Here is a 27,460-nt window from a genome sequence, read left to right on the forward strand (position 1 = left end):
GGCCTGCCTGCACTCCTTTAGATGTGATTTCCTATTCTGAGTATTTTACCAAAAATGAAATTTTTGTCGTAGGGGATGCTTAAAATTTGTCTTGTATTTTAGGGCAGACTTCTGGAAAAATCAGTGAGCCAATCACACAAGCAGGAAATGATATCTGGGGGGGCGTTCTGTACACCATCAGTGTACAGAACACCTCCAGGTGGCCATATTGCATTTCATAGAAAATGACAGAGCGGCAGATTGAAAAGGAAAGGTAATTTTTAAATAACATTCAATTGCAACATGACTTGTGTCGCATTTGTATATGCTATATCATTTTTTTTTATATAATTGCTATTTTTTGCATAGCATTTCCAAAAAGTTAGAAATTGATTGGCATTTTAATGAGTGAAATAAGTATTTTATCCTCTATCAGCAAGATTTCCGCCTCCCAGGTGTCTTCTATACAGGTAAACGAGCTGAGATTAGGAGCACTCTCTTAAAAAGGGAGTGCTCCTAATCTCATTCTTGTTACCTGTATAAAAAAGACACCTGTCCACAGAAGCAATCAATTTGATTGCAATCTTTCCACCATGGCCGAGACCAAAGAGCTGTCCAAGGATGTCGGGGACAAGATTGTAGACCTACACAAGGCTGGAATGGTCTACAAGACCATCACCAAGAAGCTTGGTGAGAGGGTGACAACAGTTGGTGCGATTATTCGCAAATGGAATAAAAACACGAAATAACTAACTGTCACTTTGCCTCGGTCTGGGGCTCCATGCAAGATCTCACCTTGTGGAGTTTCAATGATAATTAGAACGGTGAGGAATCAGCCCAGAATTACACGGGAGAATCTTGTCAATGATCTCAAGGCAACTGGGACCATAGTCACCAACAAAACAATTGCTAACACACTACGCCGTGAAGGACTGAAACCCTGCAGCATCCGCAAGGTCTCCCTGCTCAAGAAAGCACATGTATAGGCCCATCTGAAGTTGCTAATGAACATCTGAATGATTCAGAGGAGAACTGGGTGAAAGTGTTGTGGTCAGATGAGACCAAATTCAAGCTATTTGGAGGAGGGGGAGGAATGCTGCCTATGACCCCAAGAACACCATCCCCACCGTCATACATGGAGGTGGAAACATTATGCTTTGGGGTGGTTTTTCTGCTAAGGGAACAGGACAACTTCACTGCATCAAAAGGGACAATGGACGGGGCCATGTACCGTCAAATCTTGGGTGAGAACCGCCTTCCCTCACCCAGGGCATTGAAAATGGGTCATGGATGGGTATTGCAGTATGACAATGACCCAAAACACACGTCCAAGGAAACAGAGGAGTGGCTCAAGAAGAATCACATTAAGGTCCTGGAGTAGCTTAGCCAGTCTCCAGACTTTAATACCATTGAAAATATGTGGAGGGAGCTGAAGGTTTGTGTTACCAAACATCAGCCTCGAAACCTTAATGACTTGGAGATGATCCGCAAAGAGGAGAGGGACAAAATCCCCCCTGAGATGTGAGCAAACCTGGTGGCCAACTACAAGAAACATCTGACCTCTGTGACTGCCAACAACGGTTTTGCCACCAAGTACTAACCAAGTCCCCCTTTTGGGTGAAGTCCTGCTTTAAGTGTGGTTTTATAACAGACTTAGAATACTCACTGGCCATTGGGATCTTATGCTTGCAACCAAATGAATGTGCTGCAAACTTTTTAACAAAATATGTAGACATCCTCCTCACCTTGACATGATTACTTTCCTGCTTCTTCACCTCAGGGTGTATACACAGCTGTTCTCTCGAGCCCAGGACACTGACTTTGGGTCTGAAAAGAAGGAAAAATTTATTTAAAAAAAAATAAAGAAATTCAGGGATTATTTACAGAAACCGCATTGTGTTGTTTTCCCCATTGTTTTTTCTCACTTTAGCCGCTTCAAACCTAGGCACTTTTACCCCCTTCCTGCCCGGGACAATGTTCATCTTTCAGCGCTGTCACACTTTTAATGACAATACCGTGGTCATGCTACACTCTACCCAAATGAAAATTTTAGTATTCTATTTTACACAAATAGAGTTTTCTTTTGGTGGTATTTGCTGGGGTATTTTTTATTTTTTTTGCTAACCTCTTTTCTTCTACTTTTAATGAGAGGCAACGTGTCTTATTAATCCCCTTTTCGTGGAAAAGTATGGTAATGTGTGTGATTATATGTCAGTATTACATTGTATATCCCTGTATGCTGTGGTCATTCAGGTGCTTATCTAATAGTTTCTTGAAACTATCGATGCTCCCCGCTAAGACCACCGCCTGTGGAAGGGAATTCCACATCCTTTCTGCTCTTACAGTAAAGTACCTTCTACGTAGGTTAAGGTTAAACCTCTTTTCTTCTAATTTTAATGAGTGGCCACGTCTTGTTAAACTCCCTTCTGCAAAAAAGTTTTCTCCCTATTGTGGGGTCACCAGTACGGTATTTGTATATTGAAATCATATCCCCTCTCTTCTCCAGAGAGAATAAGTTCAGTGCTCGCAACCTTTCCTCATAACGAATATCCTCCAGACCCTTTATTAGCTTTGTTGCCCTTCTTTGTACTCGCTCCATTTCCAGTACATCCTTCCTGAGGACTGGTGCCCAGAACTGGACAGCATACTCCAGGTGAGGCCAGACCAGAGTCTTGCAGAGCGGGAGAATTAATCGCTTTATCTCTGGAGTTGATCCCTTTTTTAATGCATGCCAATATTCGGTTTGCTTTGTTAGCAGCAGCTTGGTATTGCATGCCATTGGTGAGCCCATCATCTACTAGGACCCCCAGGTCCTTTTCCATCCTAGATGTTAGGCTAACTGGTCAGTAATTCACAGGGTTGTATCTTGGCTCGGGTGCAAGTCATTTGGTCCCGGTGACATATTAATGTTAAGTTTTCCAAGTCTAGTTCTAATTCTGTCCTCTGTTAGCCATGGAGGTGCTTCCAGAGATGTGTCATGAGGATAAACGCTGCAGTTTTGGTTTCTAAAGCCCACCGATTCCCTTGTGAAGACTGAGAAGAATAAATTCAATACCTTCACCATCTCCCCATCCTTTGTAACCAGATGTCCTTCCTCATTCTTTATAGGGCCAATACGGTCTGTCCTCCCTTTTTTAAAGGGTTTATATATATTTTTTGCTCTCCACTGCTATGTGTCTCTCATGTTCTATCTTAGTCGCCCCAATTGCACCCTTACATTTCTTGTTGCATTCTTTGTAAAGTCTGAATGCTGATGAGGATCCCTCAGCCTTGAATTTTTTTAAGGCCTTCTCCTTTTGCTTTTTTATGCATTTTTACATTGGAGTTAAGCCATCCAGGAATTTTGTTCGCTCTTAAAATTTCCCAATGAGTTGCATTGGCTAATATGCTCTTAAAAGCAAACCCATCTCTCCTCCATGGTATTTGTTCCTAAGATTTTATCCCAATGAATATCTTCTAGCAAGGTTCGTAGTTTAAGGAAGCTGGCTCTTTTTTACTGTTTTCGTTTTTTTTTTAAATTTAAGTGTATTTATTTATTTTAAATAGTTTGAAAGACCGCTGTGCAAATACGGTGTGACACAACATTTTGCAACAGCCACCATTCTATTCTCTAGGGCAGGGATATGCAATTAGCGGACCTCCAGCTGTTGCAAAACTACAATTCCCATCATGCCTCTTTCTCTGGGTGTCATGCTTGTGGCTATCAGAGCCTTGCTATGCTTCATGGAACTTGTAGTTCTGCAAAAGCTGAAGGTCCGCTAATTGCATGTGTGCGCAGCCCACATGTAATCAGGGCGCTAATTATCTGTGAAGATCTCCACTGTGAGGAATAGCTGCTGATCGGCTCTCTTCACATTCTGTCATTGTGAGGTGACGAGAGCCGATAAAGGGCATTTCCTAGTCTAATATGTGGTCAGCTGTGATTGGACATCATCGGGGGCATGGCCAGCACGTGAACCAGAGTGGACATGCTTCAGAGTAGCTCCGATCCTGATACCCTTCTACCAGCGTTTTCCACTCTGTTGACCGCTATCCGGTCCCCAGTCATCTCAGGATCGCAACCAATTGGTCGGATTCAGCTCGGATGGGACCACCTAAGACCCGCTCCACACAACCCGATACCAGCGCTCTCCCCTCTTCACAGCCGGCGGCCATCTCGGCCACATGCGCGCCAGCCGGCGGCCATCTAGGCCACATGCACACCAGCCGGCAACATATCTGCCAGCACACAAACCTCAGAGGAGATGGAAGAGGCGGCTTACCCCTTCTGGAACAGACATCCTGGCTGTGATTGCGGAGAGCAAAGCATCCCTAATGGCCAAGACACATTATGTGGCGATGGACGTCAGCCTTATTCGCCAGGACCTTGACAAATTTCGGGCCTGAGTCTCGGAGGTGGAGAACCGGGTTTCCAGCGTGGAGGATGTGGTATGGTCAGATTTCAGGGACCACCGGTCTCTACAGCGGCATTACAGGAAAGGGCCATAGTCACCGAGAACCGCCTACAGCGGAACAATATCCGCATCTTGAGCCTACCAGAATGGGTGGTAGGGACTAGACCCACAAATTCACTGAAAACTCCTGACTGACCTGTTTGGCCTGGGGCCCCACCATGCACACCTACTGCTAGACTCCTGATAAAAGGGTATAGTTTGCATAACAGATATACACAGAGGGACACGACAAGATTGCCCTTCATCACGCCCTATATTTATATTATTATGCCCATCTTATTTATAGTGGCCCTGGAACCCTTGGCCATCAAACTAAGCGGTCACCCAGATATAAAAAGGCATATATTGTGGAGATAGGGAGCACAAATGTGCCCTTTTCACTGATGACATATTGATGCTTCTGGAAACATATTTGGGGGGCACACCCTAATGCGTTCAAATTTAAGATGGTGCAACAATACAGAACATATTACAGCGCGCACATTCAAGAATGACATTTCCAGCAGGCTAGTTAAAAACACCTGAACGTAGTCAAAAATACGGGGGTTTGGTCTCAACCATAGCAGCACCATCTTGAATTTAAACGCATTAGGGTGTGCCCCCCAAATATATTTTCTGTATATTGAAATAGACCCTGACCGGGTTTTTTTTGGGATGGAGCACCCCTCCCCCTCTTCATTACCTCTTATTTAGTGGTCACTAGTGCATAGGAGAAATCCCTTCAGTTCTCCCACATAGAGGAGTTTGGCTCCCATGGTTGAGATGCAGGATCTTTCACTCTATTACTAGGGTAGGACCCACTAATTCGGGGGAATTTGACGCAGTAAGTGGGCTTAGCACTATATAACCATATAGTGTGACCAAACCCCCGTATTTCTTGAATATGTTCAGGCGTTTTTAACTAGCCTGCTGGAAATGTCATTCTTGAATGCGTGCGCTGTAATAAGTTCTGTATATTGATGCTTCTCTCATCCTCAGTAACATTGCTAACTAATTTATCAAACCTTGTACCGTTTTACAGCCATCTCGGGTCTGCAATTAATCATTTAAAAATCGGTTGCTTTAAACTTCACATTGGAGGCAGACAGTGAAATTAATCCAAAACTCGTTTAAGTGGGGGAAGAGGCTCTCCTGTATTTGGGAATTTCTTTAACTCCCTCCCTACATACCCTGTATCAGGCCAACTAGCCTCCTTTATATAGGAATCTGACAGTGGACCTTCTAAGCTGGGCCAGCAATCCATCTTTGTGGTTCGGTAGACTATACTCAAAGATGAATCTCCTTCCAAGGTTGTTGTACTTGTTTAGAACACTTCCGGTTGCAATCTGCATGTTTGATCGCAATGTATTGCAGAGCAAGATTATGACATTTATCTGGGGGGGGAGAGACGGACAAAAGACTCAGCGTGTATAGGCACAACCTTTATACATCCAAACTGAGAGGTTGCCTGGGAGCTCCAGATCTGGTCAAATATTTTAAAGCCACACAATTAGCTCAACTAATTTGTTACCACTCCTTACGAGCTCAACCTTCCTGGATGAAAATTGAATCGTCCCTCCATCCCACCAAACCAGTCAGTCATATGATGTGGTTACAAATGAAAGATAGACCAATCATAATGTGCCCCACATTATCCTTTTCTCCAAGCCCATGGGACAGATTGATGAAGCCTCAAGCATTTAGATCTTCTCATGCTCGCTTGGCTCCATTGATTGGTAATCCTGATTTCACCCTGGGTCTTAATCCTCAAGGGCTCACATGGTGGACTAACAAGGGCTTGATACGTATTGCTGACATGTGCGACCATAAAGGTATCTTATCGAAACAAACCCTACTAGTTAAATACCAACTTCCTAACTCAGAAGTGTACCATTACTCCCAGTGCATAACTGAAGACTCGACAGCGTACAAATGATTTAACAACTTCCACCCCAATGTTATATCTGTGTGGGTCCTTCGATAAGCATATCGGCCATATCTCTAAAATATATAGCATCTTGTCCTCTAAGTTTTAACTGTTTTATATGAACAAGTGGGAACAGGAGATACAGGAAATTATGGAAATAAATGGTTTAAAAATGGCACAATTCGCCTCAAAATCATACATTAATACCCCACTGAAGTTTTGCTGCGATGGTACCAGTGAGAGTGGCGGATTATGTCCCAGGCACTTACCCTCTATGTTTTAGGGGATGTGGCATGGAAGGCACAGTATACCACATATGGTGAACATGCCCTAAAGTCAGGCAATTTTGGATTTGCATTTACAATTTTATCTTTTCACTAAGCCAGGTGAATTTAATCAAATGGTCGCAGCAGGCGCTACTAGGGTGCCCAGTGGAAGGAGTGCCAGGACACACAAGGAAACTTATATCATTCATCTTTCCTGCATCCAGGATAGCAGTAGCTAGATCTTGGAGGGCGCCCAAAATCCCCTTCAATTTGGTGAGAACCAAGTTGTTGTGGATCATGATCAATGAACGCCTTTCAGCGATATTGCTCGATAAACAGCCAAGTCTTTGATAGTCTGAGAACCACAGATAAAATATCTGTCCGAAGGCTTATGAGACATCCGTACAGTTAAGCAGAGAATGACAGTGGTGCACATTAACCCCCTTTTACCTTCACCCTCTGTTGGAAGGCAGCATGTTTTATTTCATAAATACAAGTTGTATTTGAAATATGAAGTATGGCTATACCAGACCTTCGCATTCTTGGGGGCTGTCTGGAAGGTAACAAGCTTTGTAGCATATCAGATTAATTTATCTGAAAAAGCAAGGCTGAACAAAAGCTTGGCTCCTGAACGTCTGGTGTTTTAACGCTATGCAAGCGCACTTCAAAGAGGACCATGACTGGCAGGATGATTGATGAAGGTGGGTTACAGAGATCAAAGGCATTGGAGATTGACCCAGGTCACAGACATGATACATGGAAAATGCTGCCGCTAGAGGCCAATACAGCAGGACCGACAGCGATATAATATATATTTCACCATCCCTTCTTCTCTCCCCTTTCTTCCTTCCTCTTGCAGGCTTTTCTCTTCATCCTGTTTGAGTGACCAGTAAGCGGACACTAGCCACATGGTTACATGGTATGGATCCCTCCTCTTCCCCCTCATGAATCCTAAAGGAATGACATGGATCCAAGAATGTGCTAATCCTTTCCTTTTTTTTTTTTTTTTTTTTTTTTTTTTTTTTTATTTGTATTTGTTATAGGTTTCTCTTGTAGTTCATTATGTGGTAGTATGTAGAGATAAGAAATACAAGTACAGTTGTTAGAATATATCATTTTGCTCATACCTCTGGTACCTTAAAGTGGTTGTAAACCCTTACAAACCACTTTGACCTACGGGTAAGCCTAGATTAAGGCTTACCTGTAGGTCCAAGAAATATCTCCTAAACCTATACGGTTTAGGAAAGATTCACCTGAAGACAGCCACCAATGTCTACGGCGCATGCGCCGTAGACAGCGGCGCGCAGGCGCACTGGGTAAGCCGCAGATCGCGGCGATATGCCGCGAGTGTCGGCTCCCTTGCGCATGCGCGGGAGTGACATCATTGTTGCTCCGGCAAATCACAGCGCCGGAGCAGCGAGACCCACCAAGAAGATGGACGCTCGGAACTACAGGGGACAGCGGTGACTTTGCTGGCTCCTGTGTCAGGTAAGTGACACATAATGGACTACTATGCGATGCATAGTAGTTCATTATGCTTTACCTTTGCAGGGAATCAAAGAGGAAGTAAACCCATCAGGGTTTACTTCCTCTTTAAGACATAATTTCACATTCAGAAATACCCATCTCATGTAAACAATATTTTGCCTTGGAATTTGATATGTACAATTTTCAATAAAAATTCTTGGAAAAGATGAAAAACCTGTGTGTAGCAGGCCTGTCAGAAACCATGAAACAGACTGAGACAGAAGTACAATCAAATCACACTTGTTTATTAATAAAAAGGTCAATAGAAAAAAAAAAAAAAAAAAAAAGCGTAGTCAAGCATAGCCAGAGTCCTGTAGCCAGATCGGGTAGTCAGCCAGTCCAAAGTTCATTAACCGGATCGGGTAATCAGCCAGGCCGGAAGTCAGGGATCCAAGGAGAGCAACTGCAAGCAGGATAAGAAGCCAGGTGGGATGTCAGCAAGCCAGTCTTGAAACAAACAGCAGGAGATGGTTCCCTGTGATGTGACCAACGTGAAGGCAAATGAAAAAGTGAGCAGGAAGGCTTTAAATAGGTAGGTCAGACGAGCATCATCGGGAACAGCTGGTAACTGTGGAAAGAGAAGAGAGCTGGCAATTAGCCGACAGCGGAGCGGCCAGCCCAGAGGAGGAAGGGCTAAGCCTGCCCTGACAGTACCCCCCCCCCCCCCCATGACCCCTCTCCCTCGGAGGGCCACCAGGCTTGAGGGGAAACAGTCTATGGAACTCAGAGGAGAACAGGGGCATGAACGTCATAGGATGAAACCCAGGAGCGTTCATCCGGACCATACCCCTTCCAATGCACCAGGTACTGTATGCGCCCACGGAACCTACGGGAGTCAACAATGGATTGTACCTCATACTCATCGTGGTTCTCAACCAGAATAGGTGGTAAAATCGGTTCCAGACCAACGGTTTCAATAAGGAGACATGAAACACATTAGAGATGCGCATACTAGGAGGAAGGTCCAACGCGCAAGCTACTGGGTTAATCCTGCGAAGGATACGGAACGGCCCAATAAACCGAGGTGCAAACTTCAGTGAGGGAGCAGGAAGCCGGAGGTTGCGAGATGACAGCCAGACCCTGTCCCCAACCTGGTAGGAAGGCGCAGGCAGGCGCCTACGGTCAGCATGGAGTCTGTACCCATCATTAGCATGATGCAAAGCCTCCTGGACTTGTACCCAAGTGGAACGAAGACCACGGAGATGCTCCTCTAACGCAGGAATACTCTGTGGAACAAACGAGTCAGGCAACATGGAAGGTTGGAAACCATAATTCGCCATAAATGGAGACAATCGGGAGGGAGAATTCAAGGTACTGTTGTGAGCAAACTCTGCCCAAGGTAATAGGTCCTTAATGCACACGAGATTGTATGCCCCTCTCAGGTCAAGCTTTGTGAAAACCGTTGCTCCCTTGAAGCGGTCAAATCACTCCGTAATCAATGGAATCGGGTAGGCATTCTTAATCGTGACACGATTGAGACCCCTATAATCTATACAAGGTCTCAGTTCACGGCTCTTTTTCACAAAGAAGAAACCAGCACCAGCAGGAGATGAGGACTTGTGGATGAAACCTTGAGAAAGTGCATCAGCAACATACTCCTCCATGGCCTTATCCTCCAAGAACGACAAAGGGTAAACCCGGCCACAAGGAGGTATGGCACCAGGTTGAAGGTCAATTGCACAATCATAAGGCCGGTGTGGAGGCAAACTACCAGCTTGACCTTTTATCAAAGACAACGCCAAAATCACGGTCCTCCTCCGGCAAGGAAAGGAGTGAAGCGGTGCACAGGACCTTGGATAACTTCAGGAAGCATGTTTCACTGCATTGTGGTGACCAGGAGAGAACCTCAGCACAGAGCCAATCAAGAGGGGTTGTGCCTTTGTAACCAAGGATAACCAATAACCAACGGAAATCTGGGTGAGGAAATAACTTGGAATTGGATTATCTCATGGTGAAGAGCCCCTACAGCCATTGACAATGGAACCGTCTCATGAGTCACATGGACAGGCTGTAAAGGTCTCCCGTCAAGAGCCTCAATGGCAAGTGGAGTGTCACGCAGCTGCAGCGGAATCGAGTGCTGCAAAAAAAATGCAGCATCAATGAACAGGCCTGCAGCCCCAGAGTCAATTAGAGCCGGTATCTCGATGGACGACTCAAGAAAGGGTGACCAAAACCAGGGGCTTATCCTTTTGGATAACTGGGGACGAAACAACGCCACCTAAGGTCTGTCCATGACAGGACCTCAAGGTTCGGGCGTTCCCTGGACAGGTAGGACAAGACTTCAAAAAGTGACCTGCCTGGCCACAATAAAGGCACAATCTCTCCCTCCTCCTAATGGCTCTCTCATCTGCAGAGAGACGCGTGAAGCCCAGGTGCATGGGTTCATCTTCACTGACCAACTCGGTACCAGGAGGCATGGGAGGTGAGGGAGGCATGGGTGGGACTACAAAGCTCGGAGGCAAACGTACAGGAGGCTTCCGCAAGCGCTCCTTAAGAGAAAGTCTTTCTCTGAGTCTGGAGTCAATGAGGATGGCAAACGAGATCAAGCTCTCCAGCTCTCCAGCTCAGTGGGTACAGTATATCTCGGGCTGCTATCTCATCCTTGATGGAATCCGAGAGACCGTGAGAAAAAGCAGCCACGAGGGCCTCATTGTTCCAAGCAACCTCTGCTGCCAGAGTACAGAATTCAATGGCGTAGTCGGCAATAGTTCTCGTACTCTGTTTGATGGACATGAGGCACTTGGCAGCAGAAGCGGACCGTGCGGGAACGTCAAAAACCCTTTTAAAAAGGAGGCCACAAACTGAGGGTAACTCAAGACAACAGGTTTTTGCGTCTCCCATAAAGAGTTAGCCCAGGCCAAGGCTCTCTCAGAAAGCAAAGATATCACGAAACATACTTTGCTTCTGTCATGGGAAACGCCTGGGGCAGCATTTCGAAAATGCTTGAGAAACCCTCTGCATTGAACTGGATCGCCCCCAAATCGATGGGGAAGCGGAGCAGAACCAGACATACCTCTTATAGAGGTAATACTCGAGGCGGGTGCCTGCACAGAGACTGGCACGGCAGCAGAGATGGCCTGCCGGAGCAGCCACCGTGGGGGATTCCAGGTGAGCCGTGCGATTCAGGAGCGTTTGTAACGCCAAGGCAAACTGATCCATGTGGTGATCTTGCTCATCCAATCTGGAGAAAATATTACCAACAAGTGGATTGACTATATCTTCCGAATTCATGGCCTTCGCGTACTGTCAGAAACCATGAAACAGACTGAGAAAAAAAGCCTAGTCAAGCATAGCCAGAGTCCTGTAGCCAGATCGGGTAGTCAGCCAGTCCAAAGTTCATTAACCGGATCGGGTAATCAGCCAGGCCGGAAGTCAGGGATCCAAGGAGAGCAACCGCAAGCAGGATAAGAAGCCAGGTGGGATGTCAGCAAGCCAGTCTTGAAACAAACAGGAGGAGATGGTTCCCTGTGATGTGACCAACACGAAGGCAAATGGAAAAGTGAGCAGGAAGGCTTTAAATAATAGGCAGGTCAGACGAGCATCATCGGGAACAGCTGGTAACTGTAGAAAGAGAGGAAAGTTGGCAATTAGCCGACAGCTGAGTGGCCAGCCCGGAGGAGGAAGGGCTAAGCCAGCCCTGACAAGGCCCCATTTATACTCGCCTGAGCCCATCTCTAGCCAGCGATGATGTAGGAGTGTCTCGTCTGCCTGGGACTCCCCTCCTCATTGGCTGAGACAGCACCGTGGCGCCATAGGCTCCTTCAGCTCTCAGTCAGCCAATGTGGAGAGAAAGGGGACAGGGACAGGCCAAGGCTCCATGTCTGAATGGATAAACAGAGCTGCAGCTTGGATCGGGTGCCCCCATAGCAAGCTACTTGCTGTGGAGCATTCAACAGGAGGGAGAGGCCAAGAGCACCAAAGAGGGACCCAAAAAGTGGAGGATCTGGACTGCTCTGTGCAAAACCATTACACAGAACAGGTAAGTATAATATGGAAAAAAAAAAAAAAAAAAAAGACGAGACTTTACAATCACTTTAATTTCCAAACATTCTGCAAATGCCAGTGAGAAAATGAAAGAAAACATCTGACTTGTTGCCAGACACAAAACCTCCACTTTCTGGAAATAACACCTAGTTCCAGCAAAGCATAAAAGCAGAGAAAAACCTGCAAAGAAATAACCATGACAAAACAAGACACAATTATAAAAAGGGACCAGTACAGTGGTGGCTGCATAAAAAAAGGCAAGCAGACAGCCAAACAGTCTCCAGTATGGCTTATAGGCTTCCCGTAGCTCAGGGCTCGACAAACCCCAGGCACAAGATCACCAATGTGACCAGAAATCACAACCTGGCACCTAAGCTGCCACCAGCCCACTCACTATTGATGCCCCAGACATGCAGCGCATTAACACTGACTGCCGTCCTTCTCCCTCCTCCACACTCAGCGGCGCCGCGCTAAGTGTGTCAAACTGACAAGCAACGGAGAGAGGATGATATGTCAGATTTCAGCTTGATGTTGGGGTGGGCGGGACCCAGCCGGAGTGGGCGGGACCCGGCAGCTATCAAACACCAGCCAATGGGATCTGGGCGGACCGCTACGTTTATGTGGCCCCTCCCCTTTTCTTAAGCAGCCCAATAGTTGGTTGGTGTTTGATAGCTGCTGAGTCCCGCCCACCGGCCGGGCCCGCTCCCACCCCGGCCGGGTCCCGCCCACCCCGACATCAAGCTCAAATCTGACAGATCCGCCTCTCTGTTACTTGTCAGTTTCACACCCTGGCTGGGTCCCGCCCATTGCGACATTAAGCTCAATTCAGACAGCTCCTCTGTTACATTTCAGTAACAGAGTGCTCCGTGTGAAATCTGCCAGCGCCAACCAGTGCCATCTGCCAGTGCCACCGCCAATCAGTGCCATCTGCCACCGCCAATCAGTGCCACCTGCTAGTGCCAACCAGTGCCACCTGCTAGTGCCAACCAGTGCCACCGCCAATCAATACCACCTGCAACCACCAACCAGTGCCACCGCCAATCAGTGCCACCTGCCGTGCCACCGCCAATCAGTGCCAACTAGTGCCACCATCAACCAGTGTCACCTGCCAACACCAACCAGTGCCACCACCAATCAGTGCCATCTGCCAGTGACAACTAGTGCCACCGCCAACCAGGGCCACCTGCCACTTCCAAACCAGTGCCACGTGCCAGTTCCAAACCAGTGTCACCTGCCAATGCCAACCAGTGTCACCTGTCAATGCCATCTGGCAGTTCCACGTGCCTGCCAGTGCCAACCAGTGCCATTGCCAATCAGTGCAACCTGCCACCACCTACCAGTGCCACCTGCCAGTGCCACCACCAACCAGTGCCACCTGCCAGTGCCACCACCAACCAATGCCATCTGCCAGTTACTAGTGCCACTGCCAACCAGGGCCACCTGCCAATCAGTGCCACCTGCCAGTTCCAAACCAGTGTCACCTGCCAGTTCCAACCAGTGTCACCTGCCAGTTCCAACCAGTGTCACCTGCCAGTTCCAACCAGTGTCACCTGCCAGTTCCAACCAGTGTCACCTGCCAGTGCCATCTGGCAGTTCCACGTGCCTGCCAGTGCCAGCCTTACTCTTTCTGGTCAGCCCATAACCCTGATGTAACAGTGTTTCATTGGAGTTATTGACTAGGTGCTCCATTGTGAGTTAGGGATAGGGGGGAAAATGAGTGGCCTTACCCCGGGAGCTGACAATCCACACCACTCTAAAAAAAAAAAGAAGGCTCCTAACTTTAACTGGCTAATAAATTCAAAGCAAATTTGTCAACCCCTGCCGTAGCTGATCTTTTCTATAGGCGCCTTACAGCTGATCGCTAACCCAATATGGATTTACAATGCCTTTTTCTACAGTCTTTATTCAAAGGCAGCCATCTTGGTAGAGGCAGGGCATCTGTATTTCAGAAGTGGCCTCCCTGATAACTGGTCATCTGATGACTGTTAGAGGAATATTCTAGAAGCAGCATAAAAAAGGTATCAGAATTACTGAACAGATTGGAATAAGCCTCAAAGGAGCACCGTGGGGGGGGGGGGGGGGGGGGGGGGGGAAGTATTTACAAAGAGCTGTTTTACAAACAGTAGGCAGCATGAGTATGAGCAGGGGAGAGTAACATTTTAAATCTTAGATAGATTAGCCTTCCTTCCATTTTTTACAATTTTCTTATTTCATAGAGAATCTTCTAGCAATGTTAATCTTTAATGTTTATGTAATCCTTAGACAAAGAACTAGTAAACACATCCAGCATTTATGTTTCACCTGACAAGTCGCACTCCTTTAAATGCAATGAAACCGTTCTAATCGGAGTAACTCAGGTTGCTCCAATTTAGAAAAAAGTTCATGCACTACTTGGGGGCGACTTCGGAGCAGCTTTACTAGGGTTGCACCGATATCGGTAATACTAGGCATTTTTGCGAGTATCAGTACTCGTGAAAATACTTCGACACCCAAAATCAATACCGGAAGGGATGTCAAATTGGGAGCGGAAACACTGCTTCCCCTGGTCACTGCCTAGGGGCCCTAGGTGCATGGGGGGCTCCCTGCAATTCCCCCACCACTCCCGCAGTTTACAGCTCTCCTCTAGCACTTTGCAGGGTTTAAGAAGGAACCCCCGTGGCAGAGCCTACGTGGGCGGGATCTGTTCTGCTCCAATCACATGGATCCTCCATTAAAAGAAAATGGTATCAGTGCATCCCTAGCATTGACTTCTGTTAAAGAAGTCATAAGCAGGCCACCATGAAGTCGCACTGTACGGTGCAACTTTGAAGCCGCGACAGTGTGAACCAAACCTCACTGTCAATGTTTCCCTTCACATACAATGTAACTCTAGTTAGGATACTTCTGAGATCCAAATGCAATTAAGAGAAACAGCTTAGTATTAAATAGGAAGTAAACCCTGATGAGTTTACTTCCTCTTTGATTCCCTGCAAAGGTAAAGCATAATGGACTACTATGCATCACATCGCATAGTAGTGCATTATGTGTCACTTACTTGACACAGGAGCCAACGAAGTCACCGCTGTCCCCTGTAGTCCAGAGCATCCATCTTCTCGGTGGGTCTCGCTGCTCCGCCGCTGTCATTCGGCGAAGTTGCGATGATGTCACTCCCGTGCATGCGCACGGGAGCCGGCAATCGCGGCATTGCGCCGTTGACAGTGGCGCGCTCAGTGCGGCTGTGCGCACGCTGTCCACGGTGCATGCGCCATAGACAGCGCTGTCTGTCTTTCGGCAAATATCTCCTAAACCGTGTAGGTTTAGGAGATATTTCTTCGACCTACAGGTAAGCCTTAATCTAGGCTTACCTGTAGGTCAAAGTTGGTTGTAAGGGTGTATAAAACCACTTTAAGTGTTCATTTTCCAGACCCCTCCCAGTTATCTCTGATAAGCATATTAGTACACACCTACTTCAAAGTCAGAGGAAGTACGATCTTCTGATGGAAATGGAACAGAGAATATAAATACCTGTACAAGGTATGCTTGAGTTCATTGATGACTTGTGTCAGCTGGGAGTGTGTCCGTGAAGCATAGATAATCTTAGGAATATCGCTGTAATATGCTGTATTTAAACAAAAAGTAAAATAAATAATATATAAAAAAGGCATACACGTTACTTTGATATTGTATAAACACACATAAATACAGTGCCTTTAAAAAGTAAGCATATCCCTCAAAATTTTCCACATTTTGTCACAACACAACCAGAAACGTAAATGTATTTTTTTTTTTTTTTTTTTTTGTGATAGACCAACACAAAGTGGCACATAATTGTGAAGTGGAAGGAAAATGATAAATGGTTGTCCAAATTTTTTACAAATAAATATGTGAAAAGTGTGGGGGGTATTTGTATTCAGCCCCCCTGAGTCAATACTTTACAGAACCCTCTTTCTATACAATTACAGCTGGAAGTCTTTTTGGGGACGTCTCTACCAGCTTTGCACATCTAGATTGACGGTTTTGCATATGTTTCTTTGCAAAATAGCTCAAGATGGATTGGATGGAGAGCGTCTGAACAGCAATTTTCAGGTCTTGGCACAGATTCTCAATTGGATTTAGGTCGGGACTTTGACTGGACCAGTCTAAGCCCTTGTACACACGGTCGGACATTCCGACGTAAAATGTCCGATCGGACCGTGTTGTCGGATAATCCGACCGTGTGTGGGCTCCATCGGACTGTTTCCGTCGGAATATCCGACCGACAAAGTTTTAGAGCTGGGCTCTAAAATTTTCCGACAACATGGTCCGATCGTAAGTAGAGAATTCCGATCGGACAAAGTTCCACGCATGCTCAGATCAAATTACAAGACCAAAGCTATTGGCTACTAGCCTGAACGTAGTCCTATCGTAAGGAAATAACGTCATCACGTTCTGAACGATCGGATTTTCCGACAACTTTGTCCGACCGTGTGTATGCAACACCAGTTTCGGACAAAATCCGTTGGATTTCGTTGTTGGAATGCCCCACCGTGTGTACAAGGGCTAAGACATGAATATGCTTTGATCTAAACCATTCCATTGTACCTCTGGCTGTATGTTAAGGCCCCTTTCACACTGGGGCGGTGCGGGCGTCGTATTTTTAGCGGCGCTTTACCGTCGGTCTGCGGGCGCTAGCGGGGTGGTTTTAACCCCCTCTAGCGGCCGAAAAAGGGTTAAAACCGCCCGCAAAGCGCCGCTGCAGCGGCGCTTTGCCGGCGGTATTGCCGCGCTGTCCCATTGATTTCAATGGGTAGGAGCGGTGAATACACCGCTCCTTCACCGCTCCAAAGATGCGGCTGGCAGGACTTTTTTCACTGTCCTGCCAGCGCACCACTCCAGTGTGAAAGCCCTCCGGCTTTCACACTGGAGTGAAAGGGGCCGGTTTTTTTCAGGCGCTACACAGGCGCTATTTTTAGCGCTGTAACGCCTGAATACCGCCCCAGTGTGAAAGCAGCCTTAGGGTTGTTGTCCTGCTGGAAGGTGAACCTCCACCCCAGTCTCAAGTATTTTGCAGACGAATGCCCCGTACACACGAGTGTAATTCCGTCGCAAAAAACATCCAAGATTTTTCCGACAGAATTCCGCTCAAGCTTGGCTTGTATACACACGGTCACACAAAAGTTCTGTGAACTTTCGACCGTAAAGAACGTGGTGACATACAACATTACGATGAGCCGAGAAACTGAAGTTCAATGCTTTCGAGCATGCGTCAAATTTCCAAGCATGCATAGGAATTTTGCGTGTCGGAATTGCTACAGACGATCGGAATTTCCGACCGGAACTTTTTCCGTTGGAAAAATAGAGAACCTGCTCTCAATCTTTTGCTGGAGGAAATTCTGCCAGCAAAATTCCGATGGCGCGTACACACGGTCTGAATTTCCAACCAAAAGCTCCCATTGGAATTTTGCTGGCGGAATTTCCGATCGTGTGTACGGGGCATAACAGGTTTTCTTTTAAGATTGCCCTGTAATTGGCTCCATCCATCTTCACATTAAGTCTGACCAGCTACCCTGTCCCTGCCGAAGAAAAGCATCCCCACAACATGATGCTGCCACCACCATATTTCACGGTGGGGATAGTGTGTCTAGTATGTTCAGGGTGATGTGCAGTGTTAGTTTCCTGCCACACATAGTGTTTTGCTTTTATGCCAAAAAGTTCAATTTTGGTCTAGTGACCAGAGCACCTTCTTCCACATGTTTGCTGTGTCCCCCACATGGCTTCTCGCAAACTGAAAAAACAAGACTTCTTACGTCTTTCTTTCGACAATGTCTTTCTTCTTGCCACTCTTCCATAAAGGGCAGATTTGTGAAGAGCACGACTAATAGTTGTCCTGTGGACAGATTCTCCCACCTGAGTTGATCTCTGCAGCTCCTCCAGAGTTCCTATGGGGATCTTGGCGGCTTCTCTGATGAATGTTCTCCTTGCCCGGCCTGTCAGTTTAGGTGGACGGCCACGTCTTGGTAGGTTTTGCAGTTGTGTCCTACTTTCCATTTTCGGATGATGGCTTGAGATATTTTATTTATAAAATAACCCGGATTTAAAACTTCACAACTTTAGGCTTGTCTGGTGTCTTCCTTCTCCTCTGAGGGCGTCACAGAATGGCTGCATTTATACTGAGATTAAATTACACACAGGTGGACTCTATATACTAATTAGGTGACTTCTGAAGGCAATTGGTTCTGCTAGATTTTAGTTAGGGACATCAGAGTAAAGGGGGCTGAAAACAAATGCACGCCAAACTTTTCACATATTTGTAAAACATTTTGAAAACAATTTATCATTTTCCTTCAACTTCGTGTTGGTCTATCACATAAATTCCCAATAAAATACATTTACGTTTTTGGTTGAAACATTGACAAAAACGTGGAAAATTTCAAGGGGTATGAATACTTTTTCAAGGCATTGTACAAAGCCACCTGGGTGAGCTGCATGCATCTAAGAACTCTTTCACACCGAGGTGCCTGTAAACTGCTTCCCGTTCATTTCAATGAATGCTTTCACGCTGTGGCGGTGCAAAAAGTTCTGCAAGCAGCATCTTTAGAGCGCTTTAAAAAGTGCCTCAAAAACGCCCATTCATTAAAATGAATGGGAATCACTTCCAAGGAGCTTCAAAAGCGCTGCACAATGGCATTTTTTAAGCCCGACATTTTATGGGAAGTATTTGTGTGCCTCAGCGTGAAAGGAGTCTTATGCCGCGTACACACGATTGGACTTTCCAGCAGACTTAGTCCAGCGGACCGGAATCCGTCAGACAATCCGATCATGTGTGGGCTCCAGCGGACTTTTTTCCCCAAAAGTCAGACGGACCTAGAAATAAAGCATATTTCAAATCTAGCAGATGGACACAAGTTCAACGAACTAAAAATTGGGAAAACCGCTCGTCTGTGTGCTGGTCCAACAGACCAAATACAACGCAAAGGCAGCTATTGGCTACTGGCTATTGAACTTCCTTGTTTAGTCCCATTTACGTCATCGCGTTCAAAACTAACAGACTTAGTTTGGTTGTGTGTGGCCAAGTCCGTTTCGTTCAGAAAGTCCATCAGGAAGACCGTCGGACCTAGTCCGTCGAAAGGTCCGGTCGTGTGTACGGGGCATAAGACTACATGAATGCAAGTGTCAAGACAATGGAACAAACAGGAGTTTTTGGTCACCCGGGAGACAAAGGTGCAAAATACAGTGCATCTGGGAATTATTCACAGTACTTCACTTTTTCCACATTATATTATGTTACAGCCTTATTCCAAAATGGATTAAATTCATTATTTTCCTCAAAATTCTACAAACAATACCCCATAATGACAACGTGAAAGACGTTTGTTTGAAATCTTTGAAAATTTATTAAAAAGAAGAAATGTAAAAATCCCATGTACATAAGTATTTTCACAGCCTTTGCCGTGACATTTGAAATTGAAGTGAATCCTGTTTCCACTGATCATCCTTGAGATCTTTCTAGAAATTGATTGGAGTCCACCTGTGGAAAATTCAGTTGGTTGAACATGATTTGGAAAGGCGCACACCTGTCTATATACAGTTCCACAGTTAACAGTGCATGTCAGAGCACAAACCAAGCCATGAAGTCCAAGGAATGGTCTGTAGATAACCGAAAGAGGATTGTATGGATGGACAGATCTGGGGAAGGGGACAGAAACATTTCTGCAGCATTGAAGGTCCCAATCAGCACAGTGGCCTCCATCATCTGTAAATGGAAGAAGTTTGGAACCACCAGGACTCTTCCTAGAGCGAGCCGCCCTGCCAAGCTGAACGAGAGGGGACCAAGAACCCGACGAGGAGAACCTTCCAGAATAACCACCATCTCTGCCTATCAGGCCTGTATGCTGTATGGTAGAGTGGCCAGACGGAAGCCACTCCTCAGTAAAAGGCACATGACAGCCCACCTGGAGTTTGCCAACAGGCATCTGAAGGACTCTCAGAACATGAGAAAAAAAATTCTGATGAGTCTGATAAAACAAAGATTGAACTCTTTGGCCTGAATAGCAAGTATCATGTCTGGAGGAAACCAAGTACCGCACATCGCCTGGCCAAAACCATCCCTGCAGTGAAGCATTGTGGTGGCAGCATCATGCTCTGGGGGGGTTTTTCAGCGGCAGGAACTGGAAGACTAGTCAGGACAGAAGGAAAGATAAATGCAGCAATGTACAGCTATCCTTGATGAAAACTTGCTCCAGAGTGCTCTGGACTGGGGCAAAAGTTTCATCTTCCAAGAGGACAATGACCGTAAACACACATCCAAGATAACAAAGGAGTGTCTACTGACAACGCTATGAAAGTCCTTGAGTGGTCCAGTCAGAGCCCAAACTTGAAGCCGACTGAACATCTCTGGAGAGATCTGAAAATGGCTGCTCATCCAACCTGATGGAGCTTCAGAAGTGCTGCAAAGAAGAATGGGAGAAACTGCCCAAAAATAGGTGTGCCAAGCTTGTAGCATAATACTCAAAAAGACTTGAGGCTGTAATTGGTGCCAAAGGAGCTTCAACAAAGTATTGAGAAAATACTTATGTACATGGGATTTTTTTTTTTTAACCACTTCCAGCCCAAGGACGTCATATGATGTCTGACTTTCAGTGGGAATATCTGAATGCCACCTACAGCTACAGGCATCATTCAGATATCTTTTTCTGCCAGCGATTCTGTGCACCGCAAAAACAATCATAGCGGCAGTTCAGCCACTTGATAATTCTTACAGGCGGCGGGAGGGGACACCCCCCTCCCGCTGCCCTCGGGTGCTTCTCCGGGCTTGCCCATGCCATCGGCGACCCAGAGAAAGAATCCGCTGATGGCAATAGAGATTTCCATTGACCAAATGGTCCCTAGTCATATCCATGACCGTCGGAGGCCCGGGTACAACGTTATGTAGTCAAGTCTGAGCCACAGACATAAAAAGCCCAGATCTCGGCTGGAAAGGAAGACCTGCCATTTTTTTCTTTTTGATCTCAAACTTTTCAGCCTGGGGGAGACCCCACATCTTATAGATCCCACATCTCTCCATAAAAAAAGGACCTGTCACGCATCATTCCTATTACAAGGGATGTTTACATTCCTTGCAATAGGAATAAAAAAATGTTTTTAAGAGAAATTGTAAAAAAAAAAATTCAAGAGTAAAATAAGCAAAAAAAATAAAAAATAGATGTAAGGTGACCCCATCCCTGTGCACAGAAGCAAACGCACACTTAAGTCCCACCCACATATGTAAACGCCGTTCAAATCCCACCTGAGAGTTAGCGCCGAATGCGTTAGAGCGAGAGAAACAATTCTAACACTAGACCGCAATTTTAAGGCGTGATATGTTAGGTATCTATTTACTTAGCGTAACATCGTCCTTCACATTATACAAAAAAAATAAAAAATTGGGCCAACTTTACTGTTTTGGTATTTTTTAAATTCATTAAAGTTTTTTTCCCCAAAAAATGCATTTAAAAAAAAAAAAAGTTTGCGCAAATACCACGTGACATAAAAAGTTGCAACGACTGCTATTTTATTCACTAGGGTCTCTGCTAAAAAAAAAAAAAAACATATGTTTGAGGGTTCTGAGTAATTTTCTACCCCCCCCCCCCCCCCAAAAAAAAAAAGATGATTTTTCCATGTAGGAGAGGAATGCCAGAATAGGCCCGGTATTGAAGTGGTTAATTTGCAAAGATTTTAAACAAACTTCTTTCACGTTGTCATTATGGGGTATTCCATTTTGGAATAAGGCTGCAACATAACAAAATGTGGAAAATATGAAGCGCTGTGAATACTTTCCGGGTGCTCTGTACAGCCTGCTGCCTGCAGCCTTTCAAGGTCAATAACAGCAGTGGCTGTACGCTGTTCCAAGCAGTGCTTGTGTATAGGACTGATTGTCCCAAACATAATTTCAGCCATGTATGAGTGTACCACTTAAACAGTCTACAGCCACCACCTATTGCAGCCTGTCAGATTTTGACAGCTTGCTGGCAGTGGGCTGTAAACTATACCTGTACCTCCCATTGGACCAAAAACGTGTCTTTTACACGCTATGGGCCAAAGTACCTGTGTGCATGAGGAATAGGTATAGGTCTTAAATGGGTCCTTGAATCATGCAGACTCAAAATATTGCAAAGACAACAAATGTAATTCTTGTCAAAACTCCCCCTGAAAACCTTAATTTGAACCACAGGGTTCACATTACACTTCTCTACTTACAAAATATAGTACATTGCAATGTGGATAAAGGTGTCCTTTTATGAAGCAGTGAAATCTATTCACTGCTTCATTCTCCGGCATTCACATAGGAGATCTTTCTCCTCTGTGCCACTATATGAAGCGGAGTAGATCGCTTCACACTTGGAGGAGTGAAGCGATCTACAAACGCTTCTAACACTGGAGAACGGCCCCTAATACTGGAATCTCGTGAGACTTTACGAGATTACAGTACTAGAAATTCACTCATACACAGAGATGTCAATATATTAAGCAGTGATAAATTATCACAGCTCAATACACTGACACGCGGTGTGATTAATGTTAGTGAAATAAAGCGTCCCCCTACATAATATATACATGTATACACACACAGACATTATATATACATGTATATACACACACATTATATATATATATACATATACACATTATATATATATATATATGTATATATATGTATACACATACATATGACAGGGGGACATGGTTACAGTGTTGGGGGGTCTGAACGAGGCATAAGGAAGTTAATTATCTTCCTCTTTCCTCCTCAGATCCCCCCCGATTCCCTCTTCACTATCCCGGTTCTCCACCTCTGAGTTGGTGAATCGGGGCGTGTGAATTCTGACACAGATCACAAGTGAAGCGCTGAGATCACAGCTTCATATAGTGACCGTTACTGTGTCAGTCTATGAGGATTCTCCATGTGCGGAGATAATCGGCGGGAGAACAAGTTCAAACACATCTCCCCCCGATTATCTCTGGTTTATATACTGTTTATGGGCTGTGATCAGCGGCGATCCTCTGGATCTCCACTGATCATTGCTTCATAAACGGACACCAAAATCTTAAGAAAAAAAAATAAACAAATTGTACATTCTGTATATAACCGTTTTCTATCTTGTATACTTTGCCTATGTATTGCACATGGCACTAATCATGTTTTGATTACATGTTTGCATTTTTTTCAAGTCCTGATTAGAATTTAGCCTGCCTATGTTACGACCCTTGTTACCATAAAAGTACAGCTGTAATATTAACACGATACCTACGCAATCAGGTGTATAGAAAACTTCAACTGCGCCAATTAAACAAGTGATTTGGAAAGATGTTGAGAGTATCTTTCTGTGTCTGTTCCCTACTGCATTGGTTATAATTTAAAAGAGAAGTATGGCGTTTTTTTTGAAGATTCATACCTAGGTGGATGCAGCTTGGGTCTGATGCTGCATCTGTACCCCGGCGCCTCCAACACTGAGAACCAAGCGATCTAACAGCACAGATCGCTCGGTTCTCACAGCTCCCCGAGCAGAGAGCTGCTGACTGTCAGTCACTGCTGTCTGCTCTGCCCCCTCCTTGCTCTCTGGAGTGCTGGGCTGTGGAGGGAGTGGGAGCAGCCGGCTCAGGCTCTTAGCAGGCTCACGGAGAGCCTGAGCCAGCAGCCAGTCCAGATATGTGGGCAGATCCCGACCCCAGTGTCAAGATCTTGCCCGAGCCTGGACTGGCTCTGTGACATCAGCAGACTTCAGAAAGATGAAGAGGAACTTCATCTTTCAGCATTAGTACGACCCAAAGTACACATCCAAATCAACAAAGGAACGGCTTCACCAGAAGATTAAAGTTTTGAAATGGCCCAGCCAGAGCCCAGACCTGAATCCCATTGAAAATTTGTGGGGTGATCTGAAGAGGGCTGTGCACAGGAGATGACCTCACAATCTGATGGATTTGGAGTGTTTTTGCAAAGAAGAGCGGGCAAATATTGCAAAGTCAAGATGTGCCATGCTGATAGACTTATACCTAAAAAGGCTGAGTGCTGTAATAAAATCAAAAGGTTCTTCAACAAAGTATTGGTGTAAGGGTGTGCACACTTATGCGACCAGATTATTATTTTATTTTTACTTCCCTCCACCTAAAAGATTTCAGTTGTTGTTCAACTGAGTTGTACAGTTTATAGGTCACATTAAAAAGGTGGAGAAAAATCTGAAACAATTCATCTTTGTCTCATTTTTTTACATCACAGGAAACCTGACATTTTAACAGGGGTGTGTAGACTTTTTATATCCACTGTACCTATAAGCCTAACTAAAAGAAATAAATAATATTGAAAATAAAAAATTGATATAACAATAGAGTGGGGAAAAAGTGGGGGTGTGGTTCTCATGAGGAAAGGAAGTAACACTAACTCTTATGCATTTTAACTAAAATTGAAATAAAAAAAAATATATATATATATATATATATATATATATATATATATATATATATATATATATATATATATATATAAAAAAAAAAAAAAAAAAAAAAAATCACCCAATCACCAAATCAAAGAGATAATAACCCACCCCCTCTTCCACTTATACAGATGGGGTGTGCCTGATAATCACTCTTCGGAGGCATGGTTTGGCTGTCCATAGAAAGGAGACTGCGATCATACCTGAGCCCTGCGGGTTTGCCTCTCCGCTCCCCCAGTCTGCAGTCGGGCGGTCTGGGAACAGGTCTCCGCCATGCATGCGCTCTTTGATCTTGTGTGCAGTGATATTGTCTTTGAAATGCTGACGCCATGCCAACGTGGCACACAGCAGCAAAGCGTTTTTCCTGTGCCCGTTGGACTTTCCAGGACACCATTCACACCCTTGGGGGGAGAGAAATAAAACATTGCTCCAATACATGTAAAATTTCTATAACATAATAAGCCATCATATGTGAGATAAACCTCTTTGACAGATACAAATCCAAACCTATAGAGTGACGCATTGTACATAAAAGGCTCCACCCACTTATATTCTATACACACCCCTCTCCCTATACATAGGAACGACTCCTCCCCACAGTTACTGTACATAAAAAAAAAAACCTCCTCTCCTGATACCCTATACACAGTACATGCTTCTGTCCAGAATTAGTATATATACACACACACACAGGCTCCTCCCCTTCTGACCCACTCTACACTGTATAGGCTCTCCCCTCTACACACAGTACAGCCTCATCCTCTTCTATACACAGTACAGGCTTCTCCCCCCTCTATACACAGTACAAGCTCCTCCTCTCTACACAGGACAGGCCTCTCCCCCTTCTCTATATAAAGGACAGTCTCCTCCCCCCTATACACAGCACAAGCTCCGTGTATGAGCTCCTCCTCATTCACGGTAGACTCCTCCTCCCTAAACAGTACAGGTCTCCCCCATTCTCTATACATGCTCCAGGCTTCTCCCTACCAACACACGCTCCTCCCCACCTATACACGCTCCAGGCTCTTCACCACCTATACACACTCCAGGCTCCCCCCCCACATACACACACACTCCAGGCTCCCCCCCCCCACATACACACACACTCCAGGCTCCCCCCCCCCCACATACACACACACTCCAGGCTCCCCCCCCACATACACACACACTCCAGGCTCCCCCCCCCACATACACACACACTCCAGGCCCCCCCCCCACATACACACACACTCCAGGCTCCCCCCCCCCCACATACACACACTCCAGGCTCCCCCCCCCCCAACATACACACACACTCCAGGCTCCCCCCCCCACATACACACACACTCCAGGCTCCCCCCCCCCCACATACACACACACTCCAGGCTCCCCCCCCACATACACACACACTCCAGGCTCCCCCCCCACATACACACACACTCCAGGCTCCCCCCCCCACATACACACACACTCCAGGCTCCCCCCCCACATACACACACACTCCAGGCTCCCCCCCCCACATACACACACACTCCAGGCTCCCCCCCCCCCACATACACACACACTCCAGGCTCCCCCCCCCACATACACACACACTCCAGGCTCCCCCCCCCACATACACACACTCCAGGCTCCCCCCCCCCCCACATCACACACACACTCCAGGCCCCCCCCCCCCACATACACACACACTCCAGGCTCCCCCCCCCCCCACATACACACACACTCCAGGCTCCCCCCCCACATACACACACACTCCAGGCTCCCCCCCCCCATACACCACACTCCAGGCTCCCCCCCCCCCACATACACACACACTCCAGGCTCCCCCCCCCCCCACATACACACACACTCCAGGCTCCCCCCCCACATACACACACACTCCAGGCTCCCCCCCCCCACATACACACACACTCCAGGCTCCCCCCCCCACATACACACACACTCCAGGCTCCCCCCCCCCCACATACACACACACTCCAGGCTCCCCCCCCCACATACACACACACTCCATGCTTCCCCCCCCCCCATACACACACTCCATGCTCCCCCCCCCATACACACACTCCATGCTCCCCCCCCCATACACACACTCCAATGCTCCCCCCCCCATACACACACTCCATGCCCCCCCCCCCATACACACACTCCATGCTCCCCCCCCCCCATACACACACTCCATGCTCCCCCCCCCCCATACACACACTCCATGCTCCCCCCCCCCCATACACACACTCCATGCTCCCCCCCCCCATACACACACTCCATGCTCCCCCCCCATACACACACTCCATGCTCCCCCCCCCCCATACACACACTCCATGCTGCTCCCCCCCATACACACACTCCATGCTCCCCCCCCATACACACACTCCAGGCTCCCCCCCCATACACACACTCCAGGCTCCCCCCCCCATACACACACTCCAGGCTCCCCCCCCCATACACACACTCCAGGCTCCCCCCCCCATACACACACTCCAGGCTCCCCCCCCCCATACACACACTCCAGGCTCCCCCCCCCCATACACACACTCCAGGCCCCTCCCCTATACACACTCCAGGCCCCTCCCCTATACACACTCCAGGCCCCTCCCCTATACACACTCCAGGCCCCTCCCCTATACACACTCCAGGCCCCTTTCACTCTATGCTCCTTCCTTACAGTATAGTCAATGCCAAGCTCCTCCCCTTTACACTCAAAATCATGTTATTGGTCTCTCTTTAACCTCCCCACACAGTACAGTACATTAGTCCCTAACTTCCAAGCCCCTCCCCTGTCACTATAGATACTCCCCCCCCCCCCCCCCCCCCCCCCACCCCCCCCCCCCCCCCCCCCCCCCCCCCCCCATCCCCCCCCCCCCCCCCCCCCCCCCCCCCCCCGCCTCCCCCCCGCCCCCCCCCCCCCCCCCCCCCTCCCCCCCCCCCCCCCCCCGCCCCCCC

At 46.8% G+C, this 27,460-nt stretch overlaps 1 protein-coding gene across 1 annotated transcript in view; it reads right to left on the bottom strand.

Moving 5' to 3' along the window:
• The window catches only part of RTEL1 (regulator of telomere elongation helicase 1), a gene marked incomplete at its 5' end in the record, with an annotated part of 273,291 nt that extends 248,352 nt beyond the window's left edge, over positions 1–24,939 (bottom strand). The window contains 3 exon segments of the mRNA XM_077460418.1: positions 1,725–1,806; positions 15,621–15,714; positions 24,742–24,939. Coding sequence (XP_077316544.1) covers positions 1,725–1,806; positions 15,621–15,714; positions 24,742–24,817 — 252 coding nt within the window.
• Between the last annotated feature and the right edge of the window lie 2,521 nt (positions 24,940–27,460).

The sequence above is a fragment of the Lithobates pipiens genome, unplaced genomic scaffold (genome assembly GCF_037356315.1).
Source record: "Lithobates pipiens isolate NorthernLeopardFrog02 unplaced genomic scaffold, aLitPip1_a1.2 Scaffold_28, whole genome shotgun sequence".
Lineage (NCBI taxonomy): Eukaryota > Metazoa > Chordata > Amphibia > Anura > Ranidae > Lithobates > Lithobates pipiens.